Raw genomic sequence first — 20,898 nt, 5'->3', positions numbered from 1 at the left:
GCAGGCGGAGATGGACCGTCGCCAGAGCGAAGCCATGGCAGCCCTCGAGGCAGCCTTACAGTTGGCTAGGAATCAGGCTGCACCTGCCTCGCAGCCTGAACATCCTACAAATGGGCCACCCCAAAGGGGTCCTAATCCTAGCCCGCCGATCCAGCCCTCGAGTCCACAAAGGCCCGAGCAGCCTCAGGTGCCCCATGAAGATGTCCTGCTGGACCCTGAGGCACAGCCTCCATCCCAAGCTGGTCGCGGCAATCTCCCGCAACAGAGGCAGAATAGGACCGAGCATCAGCCTCGCAGTCCTAGACGCCATAGGGGTGATGAGCAGAGGTCAGTACCCTCCTGGTAACAGGAGGAACACAGAGTTAGGCTCTGCGGTCTGGGGTCCCCTATGGCCTGATAATGTACGGGGACACAACGACCAGCGCAGGCCACCCTCTAACACTCAGGACGTTTCAGCCAGGGATGGGGATCGAGGGAACAGTCGATCCCACCATAGCCAATCGAGGTTCAGAGATGGCCATGGGTATAATGAGGCCGACTCAGGCAAGGGAAATGCTGGTCGCAGGAATGAAGAAATAGGTAGAGGCAGGAGCCAGGTACCTCAAGATGACCAACCCAATAGACGGGATGCTGGGGGGTAGCCCAGGCAAAATAATGTCTTCAACCGGCTCGGGGGTAGCGAGAAGCGGAGAAGAGACGAGGATTTGCGAGATGTACTCAACGATTACCGCGAGCGGCATGGCGAGAACGTCCCCCCAGCAACAGAGGCCACAGCGATTCCTGTCGCTGTACAGGCTCAGATAGATGCCCTCAACCACGCAGTGCAACAGCTGGTTGGGGGAAGAACGTCTTACATCGACCACGATAGGAGGAAAGGCACTCCTTTCGTCTAGAGAATAGCTATGGCAGAAACTCCAAGCAAGTTCAAAATGTCAACGCTTCCAAACTTTGATGGGTACGGAGACCCAGTATCTCATGTCAATAAGTTTGAGATACAAATGGACATTCAGAAAGTGTCCGAAGACGCTCGGTGCAGGATCTTCCCTGCAACACTTTCTGAGGCCGCGCAGGAGTGGTTTTTTAAGTTCCCTCCCGCAAGCATAGTTTCCTGGGAAATGTTCGTAAGGGAGTTCTACGGACAGTTCTATGCAGGTCGTGTGCATCCGACCGAAGCAAATCAGCTGGTTGAAATTCGCCAGCAAGATGGAGAGTCGCTGAAGGATTACATCCAGCGTTTTATGCGAGCAGCAGCTGGAGCAAAAACGGTGGGGGACGAGGGCAAAATGATGGCCATAACCGCAGGAGTTAGGCGTCGGTCCCCCCTCTGGAAGAGCCTCTGCAAGGATGGAGTTAGAACAACCCAGGAATTCTTGGATCGGGCTGATTTTTACATCAAGCTCGAATATGCCATTGCCGACGATGGAAAGCCTTCTGGCAAGGATAAGAAGGCTGCCGAGCCCGCCAAAGCCGCCAATGGGTCTAAACCTAACGGCAACGGCAAAGGCAACGGGAATGGCAACGGCAATGGAAAGAATGGTGGAAAACGGTCGCACAATGAGCCTTCCACCTCCGACAATAAACGAGCCAAGGGTAATCGCTATGAACCTCGGTTCACTAACTACACTGCCCTCGTTGAGTCTCAGGGAGAGGTTTATCAGGCCACAAGTTCTAGTGTGCCTTATAAGAAACCTGGCCCCATTCGAAAGGATATTTCGAAGAGAGACACTACCAAGTTCTGCCGTTATCATAACGACTACGGACATGACACCAACGAATGCAACCAGCTGAAAGAAGAAATTGAGTTCCTTATTAGACAAGGACACTTGAGAAGATACGTATGGGCCTCGGGAAATTCCCAACGAGAAGCTCCGGGTAGCAACGAGCAGGTGCCTACGCGCCAACGCTTGCCACCCTTACAGCCTACCCCCATGATTGGCACATTATTGACCATTTGTGGAGGCCCGCACCTCACGGGAAATAGCAGAAAGGCCAGGGAACTGTACGCTCGGACTCTGCGCCATGACCAGGACATCGAGATGATGACTGTGGAGGACCGCGCGCCAAAAAAGGCTCGATCAGAGGAAGGCGAAATAACCTTCTCCGATAGCGATGCCCAACACGTCCGGTTCCCACACTCCGATCCGCTGGTCGTGGATATCTAGATGGCTAACATGATGGTAAAAAGAGTGCTGGTCGATACAGGAAGTTCGGTGAATATCCTGTATAAGTCTTCGCTGGAACGCATGAAGTTGTCCATTAAGGACCTGGAGCCTTGCAACCAAACGATATACGGCTTCTCTGGAGAAGGACTCGCCCCCACCGGATTGATCAGACTACCAGTGACGACAGGTACAACGCCAGTTACCAGGACATTACTCGCTACTTTTGTAGTAGTCGATTGTCCTTCGGCGTATAATGCCGTCATTGGGAGGCCTGTACTAGTTGATCTACGGGCCGTCATCTCTATGTGGCCCTTAGCCATGAAGTTCCCAACGGACGCAGGGGTAGGACGCGTGTTGGGGAACTAGAGGGAAGCCAGGGAATGCTATAACGCCTCAATCACGAAGGCGAAAAAAGGAACACCAAAGAGCACTACGTCAGATAGGTTGTAGATGGAGGTTGATACACAAGCCCAATCTGGTGATGAAGTCACCAAATAGGGTGTTTCCCAAAGTGAGGATAGAGACTTAGATCCTTGCTTTGGGGATTTTGAAGAGAATGTTGGACTCGTCGAGGACCTGGAAGAGGTCCAACTCGACGAAAAAGACCCGACCAGAGTCGTAAAGGTCGGGAAAAACCTGGAACCAACCATGAAGCACGCACTAGTGGAATTTTTGCGGAAAAACCAGAAGGTTTTTGCCTGGGCGCATAAAGACATGGCTGGGATAGACCCTGCAGTTATCAGCCATGTCCTGAATATAGACAAGACTTTTCCACCCGTGCAACAAAAAAGAAGGCTACTCAATAAGGATAGATCGAGAGCCTTAAAAGAAGAAATCGAAAGATTAAAGGAGAATGGGTTCATCAGGGTGGCATTTTATCCATCGTGGGTCTCCAATCCAGTGCTGGTTCCCAAGCCTAACAGAAAATGGCGAACCTGTGTGGATTTTACAAACCTCAATAAAGCCTGCCCAAAGGATTGCTTCCCACTCCCAAGAATCGACCAGCTGGTCGATGCTACTGCAGGACACGAGATCCTCTCGTTCATGGATGCATATTCAAGCTACAACCAGATTAGCATGCATCCCCCTGACGAGGATCACACCAGCTTTCGGACCGATACGGGCTTATACTGTTACAAGGTAATGCCCTTCGGACTGAAAAACGCAGGTGTGACTTACCAACGGCTAGTCAACCACATGTTTAAGGAGCTGATCGGAGTAAACATGGAGGTATACGTGGACGACATGCTGGTAAAGTCTAAGAAGGCAGAAGGACATGTGAAGGATTTGCAAGAATGTTTTGATATACTAAACAAGTACCAGATGAAATTAAATCCTCTCAAATGTTCCTTCGGAGTTGGATCAGGGAAGTTTTTGGGGTTCATTGTAAATTCAAGAGGAATCGAGGCCAACCCCGACAAGATAAAAGCCCTGATCAACATGAAGTCGCCAGAAAGAATCAAAGATGTACAAAGTTTAACCGGGAGAATCGCAGCCCTAAGTAGATTTATTTCGAAGTCAACAGACAAGTGTGTCCCTTTTTTCAATCTACTTAGGGGCAATAAGAAGTTTGAGTGGACAGGAGACTGCGAGCAAGCTTTCCAGGCCTTGAAAGCCCATATGGCACAGCCTCCCGCTTTATCAAAGCCAATCGAAGGAGAGACTTTGTTTATTTACCTGTCGATTACTGAAGTTGCTGCTAGCGCGGTCCTAGTACGAAAGGAAGAAGACGTACAAAAAGCAGTCTACTATGTTAGCAAGAGGCTGATCGGGGCAGAACTGAGATATCCACCCATTGAAAGGTTAGCATATTGCTTAATCCTGGCCTCTAGAAAGCTGCGCCCTTACTTCCAAGCCCATCCTGTCACAGTTTTAATTGACCAGCCCCTTCGGCAAGTCCTCCAAAAACCAGAGGCGGTTGGGCGATTATTAAAATGGGCAGTCGAACTAGGGCAGTTCGAGATCACATATTCGCCGCGAACAGTAGTAAAAGGACAAGTCTTGGCTGACCTTATTGCAGAGTTCACCGAACTCCCAGACATCGAACAGTGCGAACAACCTAGTGCACTTGAGCCTCAAGAGAAAGCTCCTTCGTGGAAGTTATTCACGGATGGGTCGTCCAACGAATCCCACGCAGGAGCGGGAGTGATATTGATAACGCCGGAAGGGCATCGATTTCACTACGCCATCAGGTTCGACTTCACCGCGTCCAACAATGAAGCTGAGTACGAAGTACTCCTCGCTGGATTGAGAATGGCGAAAGACATGAGCATAAAAACGCTTGATATTTACAGTGACTCACAACTGGTGGTGAATCAAGTTCTAGGAGAATATCAAGTGCGAGGCTTAAAAATGGTGGCCTACTTGAATAAAACAAAAGACTTGCTAGCCCAGTTCACGGAGTACACCCTCCAGCAAATATCGCGGGATCAAAATTCAAACGCAGATGCCTTAGCCAAACTCGCGAGCGCGAAGGATGCTGACACTTTGAATATTGTGCCAGTAGAAAGATTGAATGAGCCAAGCATACAAGCGGTCGAGACCAATATGGAGATTCGAATGGAGGATACATGGATGACACCTTACTTGGAGTATCTGACGAGCGGTGTGCTACCAACAGATAGAAACAAAGCCAGAACTATACAAAGGCAGGCCGCTAGGTACATACTAGTCGATGGTGTTATGTACCGAAGAGGGTATTCAGTGCCGCTACTCAGATGCGTTACACCAGAAAAGGCTAAGGAACTCATGAAAGAGGTGCATGAAGGCTTCTGTGGGGATCACGCTGGGGGGCAGAGTTTGGCAAAGAAAATTCTAAGGCAAGGCTACTTCTGGCCAACTATGAACGAAGATTTGATGAAATTTGTGCGCAGATGCTATAAATGTCAAAGGTTCTCCAAAATTCCACGAGCAGCTCCAAACGAATTGAAACAGATGCAAAGTCCGTGGCCTTTTGCGGTATGGGGGATAGATTTGATTGGATCCCTACCAACGGGAAAAGGCAGAGTAAAGTACGCAGTCGATTACTTCACTAAATGGGCTGAAGCTGAACCACTCGCCACCATAATGACCAAGAAAGTTCTTGACTTTGTCATCAAGAACATTGTTTGCCGCTATGGTTTGCCCCGAAAGATAGTTTCAGACAACGGAACCCAATTTGACAGCGACTTATTCACCGACTTCTGTGAAAGGCATGGAGTTATTAAAAGCTTTTCATCAGTTGCGCATCCCCAAGCAAACGGGCAGGTCGAAGTCGTGAATAAAACTCTTAAGGACACACTGAAAAAGAGGCTTGAAGATGCTAAAGGAGCATGGCCGGAGCAGCTGCCTGAAGTCCTCTGGTCGTATAGAACGTCTCACCGAACAGCGACAGGTCATACCCCATTTTCCTTAGCCTACGGATATGAGGCTATGTTACCTGTCGAGTTAGATCCCCCCTCACATCGACGCATAACATACGACTAGGACCAGAACAGCCAACTAATGATGGAGTCCCTAGACTCAATCGACGAGAAACGGGAGAAGGCCCAACTCCGAGTTGCTGCTTACCAGCAAAAGATCGCCCTGTACTTTAACTCAAAAGTTAAAGAAAGAAAATTCAATGTCGGAGACTTGGTGCTACGACGAGTTTTCTTAAACACCCACGACCCCACTGCTGGAGTACTCGGACCTAATTGGGAAGGACCTTACCAGATTGAAGAAGTCCTTCATCCAGGCACCTATAAACTTACACGCCTAAACGGAGATCTTGTTCCACGTTATTGGAATGGAGAACACTTGCGCAAGTATTATCAGTGAACAATCCTTTTTAAAGGACTGGCTTGTATTAAATTTTACTTTTTACAAGTTTTTCAAAGAGGGTTAGCCACGTTGTATGGCTAATCACTCGTATATGTAAGATTCTATTTTAGAATCACTCGTAAAGACATGTTTAGTCCATTTTTAATACGAGATTATAAGGGACTGTGCGCAGCCAGTCATTCTTGCCAACCTTTGTAAATTTATATTTACAAGTATTTGTTCATTACGTGTGTTGTTTTGCTATATTACAAGTATTACTTTTCCACCCGAGTAGAAATGTTCGAACAGGTCATGGTCAAGGCAAGTGACCAAGGACCTAAAGCTCCTCGATCACTTGGGGGGCATATAAGGCACATCGATAGCAAAGCGTACCATGAGGTATGTAAACACATGAACAAAATGAGTGAAAGCATGCTAAGGTACTTAAGGTATTTTTCAAAATTTATATTTTGTTAAATCAAGCCAAAGTACTATGCTAAGTTCGGTCATACAGACAGATGTTATAGTAGATGAAAATATTATAGCATTATAAGGCAATCTTTTACACCGCAAGCATCACTGCTTGGATTTAACTGTTCAAATAAAAGGAAAAGTTTGCTGCCCATGCAGCAAATTCAAAAAAGATATTGTCTTTACATCACGACCCGTGGGTTGTGTAATCAAAAGAAAGAAAAAATAATTATAAAAGCTCAAGGGGCCTTAGGAGCAGGAGGGTCTTTATCAGCATTCTGATTGGTCGCATCCTCAGCAACTCCTTCTTCCTCTGCGCCAACGATGCTTGGGGAAGCAGGGATCCTTGCTTTTGCCTCTTCTTCGGCCAGTTGAGCAGTGCAGCGGGCCAGCTCAGCATTCCTAACATCTTCTGAAAGATAACCGAAGTTGGCGCCCTGCTTGTTTTTCCAGAAGTTATAAAAACACCGGAGCGTCGCTTTCTTGTACCTTTCCAGATCTTTGGCATTAGAAAGCTTCAGCTGCTCTACTTGGCTCTCAAGAGCAGAGATGGCCTTGTCCTTGGACTGGAGCTCCTCGCCTAGTCTCTTGCATTATCGATATTGGATTCGGCTAGCCTCCTGGTACTCCTCCCTCTGCTTCCTCAGAGCCGCCTTTGAAGCTTCAGCCTCCGATAGCTTTGTCACCGCAGCATCCCTCTGCTGAACGACTGCCTCCAACTCCTTCGCATGCTTGGCCTCTGCAGCCGAAAGGTCCTCGACTGCTTTCACCTGGTACCTCTCTATGGCCTGTGCCCGAGCCTGGTCGATGGTAGCTTGGGCATGGGTACGAGCAGCAGTTGCAGTCAGCAAGGCCTGTGGACAAAGGATAAAAGTTAGAACCTGTTGCAAAGAATAAAAGACTAAGGCCAAAGAAATAAGAAGCACTTACGCTGGCCATCTCGTTTAGGGCCCTGTTCAGAATTTGGTCAACCCCCATTTTCTCTACCTCAGCCATCACATCCTTACTGCGATCGTACTTCACGATGTGTGCAAGGCGGTCCTTGGCTGCTCGCAGAGCGCGGCTCGAGAGTTTGGCCCCAAGAGCTTCGTCCTGCTGGGTTTGTTCTTTGACAGCCGTAGGTGGAGGGTTTGTCATAGCAGGCGGAGTTTCCTTCTCAGCGGGAGCCGAAGGCTGAGCAGAAGTTTGCCCAGTTGGCACGTCTTTGGAAGGATCCTTTGTTCGACCCTTCTTGGCAGGGTTCCCTTGGCTTGTTTCGCTGTTATGTCTCCTAGACGACTTTCTCCGCACCAGGGGAACTTCTACTTCCTCCTCAGCTTGGTATAAGTCGAAGATGTTGGGAGTGGCCATATCTGCATACAAGTAAACACAGGCAAATGATAAGATAAAAGCAGATAAAAACTATTTATCAAACAGAAAAGAGGTCACAAAGTTAATACTCGAGCTACAACTACTGGTTGCTATACTATTGACTCTATTAGTCACACACTCACTATCTGGCACGAAGAAGTCTGGCCCTAGATTTGGAGTATATGTAAAGTTGCCCTCCCCATCAAACAAGTGACAGGGAATTGGCAGGCTATTTAAAAGCAAAATTATTGTACCGTTTTCATCGGAGGATTCCCCCAAGTCCACAACCGGCTCTTTTGCATTTTGTTTCCCCTTGCCTTGGGGAGCAGAAGGCCTTTCTGCAGAAGGATCGCCTGTGGGTTCCCTGATTGTAACCCCCGTTGGCCTCCTTCGTGGAGGGGACGCAGGAGGTTGCTGCTCGGGAACCCCTTCGGCAGTGGCATCAGCAACCACAGGTCCTCTTGTTTCATGGCGAGGAGCCAGGAGGCCAGACAGCCTCAAATTTTCATCAGTAACCAAGGACTTGACGCTTTTTTCCGCGTCTGTCATCCTGGCCAATGCATTGGACCTCAACACCATGTCCGGTGTTGGGGTCAGACGTAACCATGGGCCTGAAAGACAAAGAGTATTTTAAGAAAAACGAAGGAAAAATCGCTGATGAAAGGTATCGACCAGTAAAAGCAGCACTTACCTCCTCGAGCGAAGGCCAAGTTGTTGCTGGTTATGTCCGGAGTAAGGAAGTACTCCTTGTTGTACTGCCCCACGTTGGATATGTGCATGGTGTCACTTAGGAACGTCCGGTTTGTCTCCTGGTGACAAAGATGGAAGAAACCCGTCCCATACTGCTGAGGGTTGGACTTGAGGTCGAAGAGATAATTGACCTCATGGGGGGTAGGTTCTGGCCATTTTTAAAGTTTGTACAGGATATAGAGTGCGACCAGCATTCTATATCCATTTGGAGTAATTTGGAAGGGAGCGACATCGAAATAATTTGCCACCCCCTGATAAAAAGGATGTAGAGGGAGGATAGCCCCCGCCTCTATGTGGTATCGAGACCACGCACTATATACACCTCCGGGGAGGTTAGCCCTTTGGTCAGCAGCAGGAATTTTGAGAGTGACCCTTGTGAGAGGATACTTCCTAAGGTAGTTAGCAAGCATCCGAGGAGTCACTAGGCTGGTCGGGGAGAAATACCACTCGACATCACGCAGATTCTGATGGCGAGGGCGGGCTCTAGTTTGGATGTAAGGGTCAGGAGCAGGATTTTCTCGGCCACTGGTCGAAGGAACCCTGGCCTGTGAATCAGGCTGGGCAGGAGGGTTTGGACTATCGTCGGATTCAAGTCTTTTCTTGCCTAAGGATTTAGAGCGTGCCATTTGAGGAGGAGAAGGACGAAGTCTGGAGGAAGATCGTGAAAAAGGAATCTCGTGAATTCGGTCGGACGGTTGTTCTTCGCCTTTGAGCAGCTGGGCGAGAAGATCTTCGTCGATGGGTCGTTCACCTCCCCACAAATCTGGCATCAAAGTCTGCATACAGAAGAATGGGGAGGTGAGGATAGAGAATTTTTAAAAGGCTTTTTAGAATAACGCTGGTCGAGTATAAAAGTCAAGCTTTTATATAGCAGCATTCTAACGAAAGTTAAAATTTTTTCACACGAGCAGTTTGAAAAACGGATCAAAGGGTGAAAACAAAAAGTTTTTCGTAAAAACTTTTTCAACTCCCCTAAGGGCGGGAAAAACCTATTTTTCGGCTGGCCTAAAAATCGAATTTTTACTTCGGTTTTACGTCCTAAAAGTATGATCCCAACTATCAAACTAACTCGTAACTTTTTTCACCCACAAGACATCCTATTGACAAACATCTCAACCCAGAAGATAAACTCAACAGTCAACATACAGGAGCATGCATTACAAAAATACAAAACATAAAGATTCGAAGACTTACCAGAAAGAAGATCGTGAAGATTGGTAAAGAGTCTTCGGAAATCGAGGAACTCTCGGGCTGAGTCTTGGGAGTGCAGAAGAACAGTCTCTGGAAGAAGATGAAAACTCTGGTTTTAGGGTTTCCGGAATGAGTAATGGCGTGTATGAGAAGAAAAAGAAATCTTCGGAGATGTTATATAAGTTTGTCTGTGGCATTAAAAAGGTGTAATCATCAGTTTCCACTTTTTCGAAGTATGGGGAAGCGAGATAGCCGTCAAATTATTACTGGGGAACCGAAAAGTCATGATTAGACAAGAGTAGGTTGCTTTTTCCAAGAACACACGAAGGGTTCTGACACGTATGGCGGGGTCACCGAAGGGTCGTTAACTCAAAAGTTTATTTATTGCTCGTAATAAATAAACTTGGGGGGCAAATGTTGTCCAAAAAACTGGCATTGATGACGTGGCAAATGATCCCTGGACACGTGACTGACATCTGGAGGAACTCTGCTAGTGTATCGACCAGAAGATACATTATGGGCAGTAGGCGGCCCAGTCTTTCCTGCGACCAGTATGGTCGATGGTTTCGCATGCAGCATGATGTTCCGATAAAGATCTTTGTAAATCCCGAAATTAACTCCCACAATCTCCTAGTATCTGATTATTCAGGAGAGAATATTTGTAACAATCTCGTGTAATCCCCCTTGAGCCTATAAATAGAGAAAGATACCTCAAGGAATGGACTTTTTTCCTTTTAATCATTTGAGACTAGAGGAATTCTACTAGAAACATTGTATTGTTCTTCAGAGGTTAGTGAAACTCATTGAACCCTAATTCTTTGATCACTCCTTTGATTCTTGCATCAATAACAATCTAAGTGGACGCATGTTATTACCAGATCCTAGGGTCGAACCACTATAAAATATCGTGTTCTTATCCTTTTCGCTATTACGTTCTTTTCAACGCATTCATTCACATCAAGCATATTCTGACTCCGTGTCAGTTGACCAAAATCAGGGTCAACAAAATCATACGTTTTATAACTTAAAAAAAATTAATTAAACTTAAACTCACTTATTAGAATAATATCATATTAAACATATAATATAATTTACTGTCAATTAGCAACAATTTTTTTTAAACCTAGAAAGAAACTTAAATTTAAAATCCATGTATAATATTTAATATTACATTAAATATATAATATACAATCTCTTGTTATCACTCTCAAATTCAAAAATTAAAACAAACATAAACAAAATAAATAAATAAATTATTTAATTAAAATAAGATATTTATTTGAAATTTATATAACATTAATATAAATTTAATAAAAAAAATTAATAAGTTTTATAAATAAAACTAAGCAAACGTGTATATTGCACGTTGCTTGTATCTAGTATATATATATATATATATATGAATATATGAAAAATTATTGATGAGCTATTGTTTTTAATCACTATTTTTTTACATGACAATATATAATATAGTTATAGGAAAACTCTTATAAATTGTCAGAAAATTTCGAATAATTTAAGATGCTGAAATTATGATTCAAATAGTTTATTGCATGCGTGATTGATTTAATATTTTACATGCACATGGAACATGCTGTTTGAATCTCGATTTCGACATTGTAAGTTATCTGAATTTTTTTGAAAATTTATGAGAGGTCCCTTGTAACTACATTATATACTGTATGTAAAAAATTAGAATTACAATTTATCTAGTACCAAAAAATACTAAAATTACATATAGATGTTGATTAAAAATAATAAATTACTACCGAAGTGGTATATATATATATTTATATTGTAAATATGAAAATTTCCTCCTGAACTAGTCTTTGTAGAGTTTTGCCTCCTGAATTTTTTTTTCGTGGCAAAAATCCCTCCTCAATTATAGCAACAATTGTAAATGTGTCTCTTATATTGCATATTATTCATTTTTTTAAACAATTTGCTCATATAACACTAATGTTGCGCTAATATGGTGAGATTCAACGGTCTTAACAGACAAATACATACATATGTAGTGTATAATGACAAGTTTTGAGAATATATATATATATGTATTCTTAGAATTGCATGTTTAGCGACGATAATCTCAATTTCGACTAAATTCAATTAATTAAATAGACCATTGTGATGTAACTATGCATGTGAAATATGACTAAATAACAAATTGCTTAAAAATGAACTCAATGTAACAAAAAAGACATTTTTGCAATGATTTTCTGAGTGAAGGGGACATTTTTGCCATAAAAATAATTGAGGAGAAAAATTCAACGAGGGCTGTATGGTTCATGGAAAAAATTACTGTTTGTACATATTTATATAAAGCATTTGCAAAATAATTGAGAAACTAACATCCAATGCATGTGATCTGACACTTTATAGGCCTTGAAAAATTTCTCTCGTTCGAATTCGTAAGTCAAATATTCGGTGCTGAAATTCTTGACTAGCGTAAATTGTTGAAATATTAGTTTGCTTGCTGATGACTCATATTCATGCATTTTGATCATATGGCTCAATTTTTTCTTAATTAATAACTAAATTAACAAGAACAAGTGGACATATATCGTCTTTAATATACTTGTACAGACAAAATTTATATATTAAAAAAAAATCAATACCCTAGCAGGACAGCTACTCAAGTATTTCGTACATAACAAAGCATGAATTATTACTATATATATAAATTTTTAAAAAGCTTTGACCTTTTTTTCAGCTCAAGTAGAGTATTTACTTTTATATAGAAGTCAATTGTTCCATTGTTAATTCTGCCTTATTCTACTCTCACAGAGAGAAATATCAATCGGAGCACCGGCTATGATATGACGATAATGTTACAGCATTTTCTCTTTGCTTACCTTAGTAGTGTTCTTGCTCTCACAGTTCTTGTTCATGCTCAATCTCAATCAGGTATATATATTCAAAAGTTATATGTAGCACATATAATATATATTTAAAATCGATCAAATATATTCACATCAGTTTATTTGTAACAAATTAATCATAACTTCTATTTTTTTTTTCTCTTATGATTTGCTTCTTAGGCTTCATCAGTATAGATTGTGGAATACCAGAAGACTCGACTTACACAGACAAAACAACCGGCTTAATCTACGTTTCAGACTCACCTTTTATAGAAAACTATGTTGGTGTAAGCAATACTATATCACTTGAACACCATTCTGATACTCTTGAGGAGCAATTTTCAACTCTAAGAAGTTTCCCCAAAGGGCACAGAAACTGCTACACCCTAAAGCCAGCAGATGGGAAAGGGACCAAATATTTGATAAGGGCAAGGTTCTTGTACGGAAATTATGATGGAAAAATGATACTGCCAGGCTTCGATCTGTACCTGGGATCTAACAAGTGGGGGTCTGTGAAAGTGGATAATGCTTCAGTTGTTGAGAGCATGGAGATCATAAATATTCCAAGTTCAAATTACATTTTTGTGTGTGTAGTGAATACAGGCCATGGCACACCTTTTATATCGGCTTTGGAGCTTAGGCCTTTGAAGAATTCTACGTATACTCCTGCTGAAGCTGCTGTTCTATATCGACGCTATGATGTAGGCTCAACAAGTAATACATACATCAGGTATTGACTATATCTTATTATCAACATCCATGCAATACTATGTATATAAATATATGGTATTTTATTACTTATAAATAACAAATTAATGAAGAAATATATTAGTTATTTAATTCTTTGAACAATTGGCCGTTGTCCCAGAGAGCTAATGGCACTGCACATACCTTAGCAAAACTTGCAATCTCGTTGGAAGGCACCAATGTTTGGTGACCTGGTCTTTATCAATTATCATGGTGTTATAACATATTTTTATTTTTTATATTTAACAGAATATTCTAACATATTTAACGGTACATTGAAAACATAACTTAAACTTAAATAAAATTTAATAAATAAATAATTAAACAAATTAAAATATAATTTTTTTTGAAATATTTTACAATAATAATTATTTAAAAATAATAAAACTATATATTTTATAACTTAAATAAAATTTAATTAAACTTAATATTATATTAAACATATAATATATAATATTTTATTGTCACTGCCAAATTTAAATACTAGAACAACTATAAACTTAAACAAAAATAAATAAATAAATTGAAAAATGATATTTTATGATAATTTAAATAAATAAATCATATTTATTTAAAAATAATAAAAACATACATTATTTTTTTTTATCTTATAAATTTGTCTGAGAATTTGTTCTTTATCAAATGATTTCATCAAATTCACCAACGTACATTGTGAGATACATTAGAAACTAAAAATAGTTGATGCATGTATATTACTGTCTACGTACACCTTTTTCTATTCTTATTTTATTTCTATTATTAATTTCTTTTTAAATGTTATTATTTTTTATATATATGTCATGTAACTATGTAAATATATATCTATGTCAACGTACGTTGTGTTTAGATGTCATATATCTAAAGATTATTGATATAAATATTTATATATTATAGAATTATAATTCATTTTATTATATATATATATATTTTAAAAATAGTGAATAATTTTTTATTCAAATTATAGACAATATTAAGAACTTTCAAATTAAGCCAATTTATACCTTGCTTCTACTTATTATATATATAAATCTTATTGATTCCAAGTACTCTACTTATATAGACAAATGAACATGTGATATTATATTATGATGGCGAACATAAAATCAAAGGCCAAATACTCTAGTCTCTAATCAATATCATTTTTACATGATTTTCATTTTTCAAGATACAAAGAAGACATATACGATCGAATATGGCAGCCCTTTAATTTCCCAGATCGCAAAGTGTTGAGCACATCGTTGGCAATAGACTCTAATATCGCCCAACTCTCTTTCAACCCACCATCAAGTGTTATGGCAACCGCTATGTCCCCAGAGAATGTGACTAGTCCTACTTTTTCATTCTACTTGAAGCCTGAAAGTCCCACAGCTGAATTCTACGTGTACATGCACTTTGCGGAGCTGCAAAAGCTGCAACCAAATGAGTCCAGAGAATTCTACATCTATCAAAACGGGGAGTATTGGAATGATGATGTTACACCTTTGATTCCTAACTACTTATATACCATTACTTCATATAGTCTTTCCCCTGTCAGTGGAGAGAAAATCGAGTACGAACTCACCCAAACTAAGTCATCCACTCACCAACCTATCCTCAATGCCCTTGAGGTTTATATTGTTCAGAATTTCACAGAATCACAAACACACGAGCAAGATGGTATGTGTAAATATATAATATATATATATATACATATATGGAGGAGTGCATTATGCTTGCTTTCTTTCTAACATTCAATTTGACCAACTATTTATGTGACTAATGAAAAAAGTCCCTTCGTATAAACTTCAGTCAAAATAAATAAGGAAATGTCTGCAATATTATCTGGTTGACTGGTATTTATTTTTTGATTTTGAAAGATTAAATTGAGAACTAACAATTCTTCTTTTCATATACAAAATAATAGTTGGAGCTATGTTGAATATTAAGTCAAAGTATGGAGTGAGTAAAAACTGGCAAGGGGATCCATGTGCTCCCAAAACTTACAAATGGGATGGTCTTAATTGCAGCTATAGTGGCCAAGATCCAGTTAGAATCATTTCCTTGTAAGTTAAAGTTCTTCAACTAAATGATTAGTTTAATTATTTCAAATTATATATAATTAGTCTTAAAGCTTTTCAATTGATCACTAACACTACTCTTTAATTTGCAACTACTAACTAAATTGCACCAAATTGTTAGAAACTTATCTTCAAGTGGATTGACTGGGAAGATACCTTCTTATATAACAGATCTTACTATGATACAGTCCCTGTAAGTCCATATCTCACTCTTTCTTTGATCATTATTGTTATTAATACCAGTATCAGTTTAAGAGAACTGCTTCCTAATAATGTACATGGTCATTTCAGGGATTTATCGAACAATAGTTTAACTGGCACCGTACCTGATTTTCTTTCCAAATTACAATCCTTAAGCTTTCTGTAAGCTTTTTTTTCTGGCTTAACATTATGACATAATGACCACTCTCCTTGTTAATAATTTTTGCTAGAACTTGTAAAGACAAGCAAAAATAATAGTTTGTTACGTGTTTCAGAGACTTAAGAGGAAACAATCTCACTGGTTCAGTTCCAGTCATCCTCATAGAAAGATCCAATAATGGCTCACTAGTATTAAGGTACAAAATGACACGAAGACATTATCTATTTATGGTATATATATTATTATTATTATTATTATTGATTCTAACTCAATTTTGATATGGTTTTACTGTGAACTGTATTTTATTCTAGTGTTACTGGAAACCCAGATCTCTGTACCTCAATTTCATGCCTTAAACAAGCGAAGCGTAAAAACTATAATGTTTCTATTATAGTATCCGTTGCATCTCTCTTTGTCCTCTTAGGTGCACTTTTTATCGGATGGAAACTGATTAAAAGAAGAAAAAGAGGTAATATTGCATATACAAGTATATTACAGCCACTTATATGTATGTATGTAGAGATTAGTATCCAAAGTGTGGTTAATTCTAGATCTTATATATAAATATAATAATATAGGAACAGACAAGCCCAAATCAACGAACAACATTGGGTCAGAATTGGAGCCCAAAAAACATCAATTTACTTACTCTGAGATCACAAGTATTACCAACAACTTTGAGAAAGTCATTGGAAAAGGAGGATTTGGACCTGTTTATTATGGCTACGTAAACGACACTCAAGTAGCTATCAAGATGCTCTCTGATGCATCAGAACAAGGGTATAAGGAGTTTCAATCTGAGGTATTATATAAATGTGGAATTTATCTCGAATTCTTGAATGAAATGCAATACAACACACATTAATTAAAACAAGAATGCAAAACGCACACATGTACTTGCTTTGGTAACTTCATTTAGTTAGGTTTAATGTGATCAAGTTTTGGTTGGTCAATCCACTAGATTAACAGAACCTTTGCGCTCATTTTGTTTACTCGTATAGTTCTCGAGAAACAAACAAGAAAGAACCTAATCAGTGCTAGTTCAAAACAATGTCCCATTACTTTTCTTCAACAACATTATCATCAATTCTTACATCTTTTATATACAACCCCATGAACCAATAAGATGAAGCCATTTTATCCATTCATGTAACCGAGTAATATCAATAATAAGCTGCAACCTTGTTACTAACCATTTTAACAAGCAAGTTACATGCAAGAGCCAAAAGTGCTTATTGGATGGCCTATGATTTTAAATTATTTTGGATTTGTGTATTGTTCAATGATTTTATGGAGTTCAATTTACAGGTAATACTTCTAATGAGAGTCCATCATAGAAACTTGACCACTCTCATTGGATATTGCATTGAAGATGACTGCATGGGGCTTATCTACGAGTACATGGCTAATGGAAACTTGAAACAACATCTCTCAGGTTTTTTTCATTCAGCACTATAGCGTACTCTCATATTAATATTTTTTTATTAACAATAAGAGATTTTCTTTCAAGTCCATCAAAAATAAATGAAGGGATCAAACTATTTCAAATATTTTGGATTGCAGAAAAAAATACTTGTACATTAAGTTGGGAGAATAGACTAAAAATTGCAGTGGATGCAGCACAAGGTTAGCTGTATATTTAAATAGTACATTATGTGTATGTTTGAATTTGGTTGACACTAAATTGTGTGGTAGAATTTGGTTAAAATATCAGGTTTAGAGTATCTACACCATGGCTGTAAGCCCCCAATAGTCCATAGGGATGTGAAAACTCCCAACATCTTGTTGAACGAAAAATTTGAAGCAAAACTTGCTGATTTTGGGCTCTCAAGAGCTTTTCCTATTGAAGGTGGTACTCATGTGTCAACCGGTATTGCTGGCACTCCTGGCTATCTTGATCCTGAGTAAGTTTGTTTCTTTGTTTTTTTTTTCACATGTACACATAAATCATACACTTGCTAATAATTTTTGTTTATTATTTTCTATTCTAATAATTAGACCTACATGTATTGATTATTAAAACCACTTCTCATCTATTTTCAACTCATAAATTTTGTTTTTGTCCTGTAGGTACTTTCAAACAAATTGGTTAAACGAAAAGAGTGATGTTTACAGTTTTGGAGTAGTTCTATTAGAGATCATTACAAGTCGACCTGTTCTTGCAAGAAGTAGCGTTAGTGAGAACATTCATGTATCTCAATGGGTCGAATTCATGGTTGGAAAGGGAGAAATTAAAAGCATTGTTGATCCAAGACTACGAGGAGACTTCCAAGTCAACTCCGCATGGAAATATGTGGAAATAGCTACTGCTTGTGTAAGTCTAAATTCCATTGAAAGGCCAACAATGACTCAAGTTGTAATGGAACTGAACGAGTGTTTGGCACTAGAAATTGCTAAGGATGGCCCTTTGACAAAAAAGATGACTCTCAATGTGGATACTGACATAAATCCTTCACCTAGATAGACTTTGGTGTGAAGTAAATATGGTTTTGGTGAGTCAAATTCGTTTACATTTTTTTTACATGGTTCTCATAATGGTGGGAGAATTAATCAAGCTATATGTACTAATGTTTTATTGCTAATATTCCTTCTCTAAAGCTTTTGTGCATTGTACTAATAATGTTAATGCACACTATGGTGTACCATATATACAAAAAAAAATGCCTATCAAGATTTTTTTTCATTATTTTTTTAAGAAAAAGAAAATAAGAATGTAAATAACAAGACATTAAAAAACGAGGGCCACAATTTGCCGAAATATGATATTTTCTATATTACTAATAACAGAAGGAACAACTTTATCGATACTAAAACAGAAGCAACACTTGTAATAAGGTTTCATTTGGATGGAAGGATTGGATTGAATAATTTTTATACTGTAATTTTATTATCAAATTAGAGAGGTTGTTGAAAAAAGTACTCCAACTATTGAAAAACTTGGGATAATTTTATCCCTCTTCAATTCCCTTCTCCGTGTATTTCCTTGGTAAGAAAAAAGAATTGCTACATTATATCCACCTTATTTTATTCTAATTTAGTAATGGCAAATGATAAACTCATTAATTCCTCTATATTTTTTCTCTTATTATTTTTAATCAAATCCCAATATCCAAACGTGATCTAAGTGTATGGCCTAGCGTTAAAAATTTGAATGAAGAGTCCCACATTTCTTTTGGGTTGTCTTATCACCTTAAGCTACAAAATAAGCCTTGGTGGTGTTCGGTCTGCACAAGAAAGAATTATATATCTTCTTGAAATATGAAGATTGAATATAATTCTTAACTATATTTTTCTATTTTTTTAGACCTATTTAGGATTTTCTAGTGTGGTAGAGTTCAGGCCTAAGAATAGCTCGGTGGTGCGCCTTGCTACTCATTCTTCAATATATCCTGGTCGGGAGAAATGCTGTGGAAATCCTCACACACCAACTAAAAGAGGTGAATATATTTTTGTTTTTTTAGGAAATTGGGTGTTATACAGACCTCGGATATTCCTCAGTTGGGATTACAATGACTTTCAATTTCTCTACTCTCTATGTATTTCTTATTATAATTATAAATTGTAATTATATTAATATTTATAATTAAATAGTGTATAATTAGTTTACTAACATATATACTTTTATTTGTCACTATGTTTTAGTTTAAAATATTATATTATATTAGAGCTATATTTCCTATAATCTTAAAATATATATATTTTTTACAATTAACCAAATACTTATGGATGAAAATCAGGGAGTACATGTCACAATACATGGTGGAATTTCTTCCAACCAAGTGACCTCGTTTTCTATCTGAAGTGCATATTTAGTTAGACCATAAGCAACGACATTACCATTACTCTTCACATGAGCTAGACATACACCTGGAAAGACAATTAACAAGGATCTAATATTCCTAATAAGGCAACCCTATTGGGAAATAAAGTCCCTAGAAGAGAGAACAGAGCGAATAACAATCCCCGAGTCACTCTCAATAGCAGAAATGAAAAAATCAAGCTCTAACCACTAAGTCAAAGCAAAAGAAATGGCGAAAGGCTCGATATCTTTTGGAGACAAGAAACTAGGAAGGCGCTTTGCAAAAGAACCTAAAGGAAAGTCTTCTGAATCACAAATAATCGCACCAAAACCAATCAGGACATTCTCAAGATTGATGGCTGCATCTACATTCAACTTGAGAGAACTTGTGCGAGGGGCTGTCCAAAAGACTGGGTTCTTAGAAGCCTGACGTAAACAAAAATGGGGTTGAATCAAATGTGCTCTAAACCAAATCTCATAATACTGATATGCCCAATGGAGAGGAACGGAACAAGTATGATATAAAGAACCATGTTTAGCTTTGTTTTGCTCACCCCAAATAATACAAGTGTAAATAAGAAGTGAACCAAAGTCTGAAGAAGACAAAGCCGAAAGTATTGCTTACAAAGTTCCAACAATACTCGAAGAGAGGGTCTGCTTGAAAAGACCCCAAAACCTTGTCAACCTCAAAACTTGAAAAGATAAAGGAGAGAAGAAGAGAGCATGTAAAACATCACCGCGGTGCCAACAACAATAGAAGCAAGAGCCAACGCAAGGAACATGATGGGCCCGAATAGAAGAGGCAGTTGTAATTATATCATGACAGACACACTGAGAGAATAACTTGACTTTCCGCAAAAGTTTTAATGACCATAAGGTATGCCACCATTTTGATATATGTTGAGTAGATGAAGAAGGAGTAGAAATGCCTAAAGCTGCCAAATGGTAACCACTTTTGACTGTGTAAACCCCTAAATCTTCAAAATGCCAACATGCCTATACATTAGAAGATGTAAATGTAGTAATATAAAATAGACAGATAACAGGACAAGATTAATAGTTGGAAAAATATATAATTAACGGTAAAAAATATTATATTTCCAGGTTTTTGAAATTTCATTCACAATATTATGTAACTTTTGAAACAAAGACACGAAGAAGACTGATAAATAGATATATGAAAAAAGATAAACAAGTTTAAAAAAATGTTGAAACTTCGGTTGAAAAAAATACTGATAAACCATAACAAAAACAATTAACTAAATGTAGGTAAAAGAAGAGAATAAACTATCAAAGAACACAGGACTACATAAAGAAAAATAAAAGGATTTGCATAGTCAATAGGTGGGGAGAGTTGCAAGAAGACAAC

General features: G+C 39.0%; 1 protein-coding gene across 1 annotated transcript; it reads left to right on the top strand.

Moving 5' to 3' along the window:
* The first annotated feature begins 12,516 nt into the window (after window positions 1-12,516).
* LOC133816224 (putative leucine-rich repeat receptor-like serine/threonine-protein kinase At2g19230) lies at window positions 12,517-18,284 on the top strand. The gene is made up of 13 exons (XM_062248838.1): window positions 12,517-12,611; window positions 12,746-13,295; window positions 14,478-14,968; window positions 15,216-15,354; window positions 15,491-15,562; window positions 15,661-15,732; window positions 15,846-15,926; window positions 16,042-16,199; window positions 16,309-16,532; window positions 17,039-17,165; window positions 17,294-17,356; window positions 17,445-17,634; window positions 17,801-18,284. The coding sequence occupies exons 1-13, from the start codon at window positions 12,524-12,526 to the stop codon at window positions 18,192-18,194; spliced, it is 2,649 nt and encodes an 882-aa protein (XP_062104822.1). The 5' UTR covers window positions 12,517-12,523; the 3' UTR covers window positions 18,195-18,284.
* The last annotated feature ends 2,614 nt before the right edge of the window (window positions 18,285-20,898 follow it).

The sequence above is a fragment of the Humulus lupulus genome, chromosome 2, assembly GCF_963169125.1.
Source record: "Humulus lupulus chromosome 2, drHumLupu1.1, whole genome shotgun sequence".
NCBI lineage: Eukaryota > Viridiplantae > Streptophyta > Magnoliopsida > Rosales > Cannabaceae > Humulus > Humulus lupulus.
Note: the sequence above shows the minus strand (reverse complement) of the source record. Positions and strands in the feature narration are given on the sequence as shown.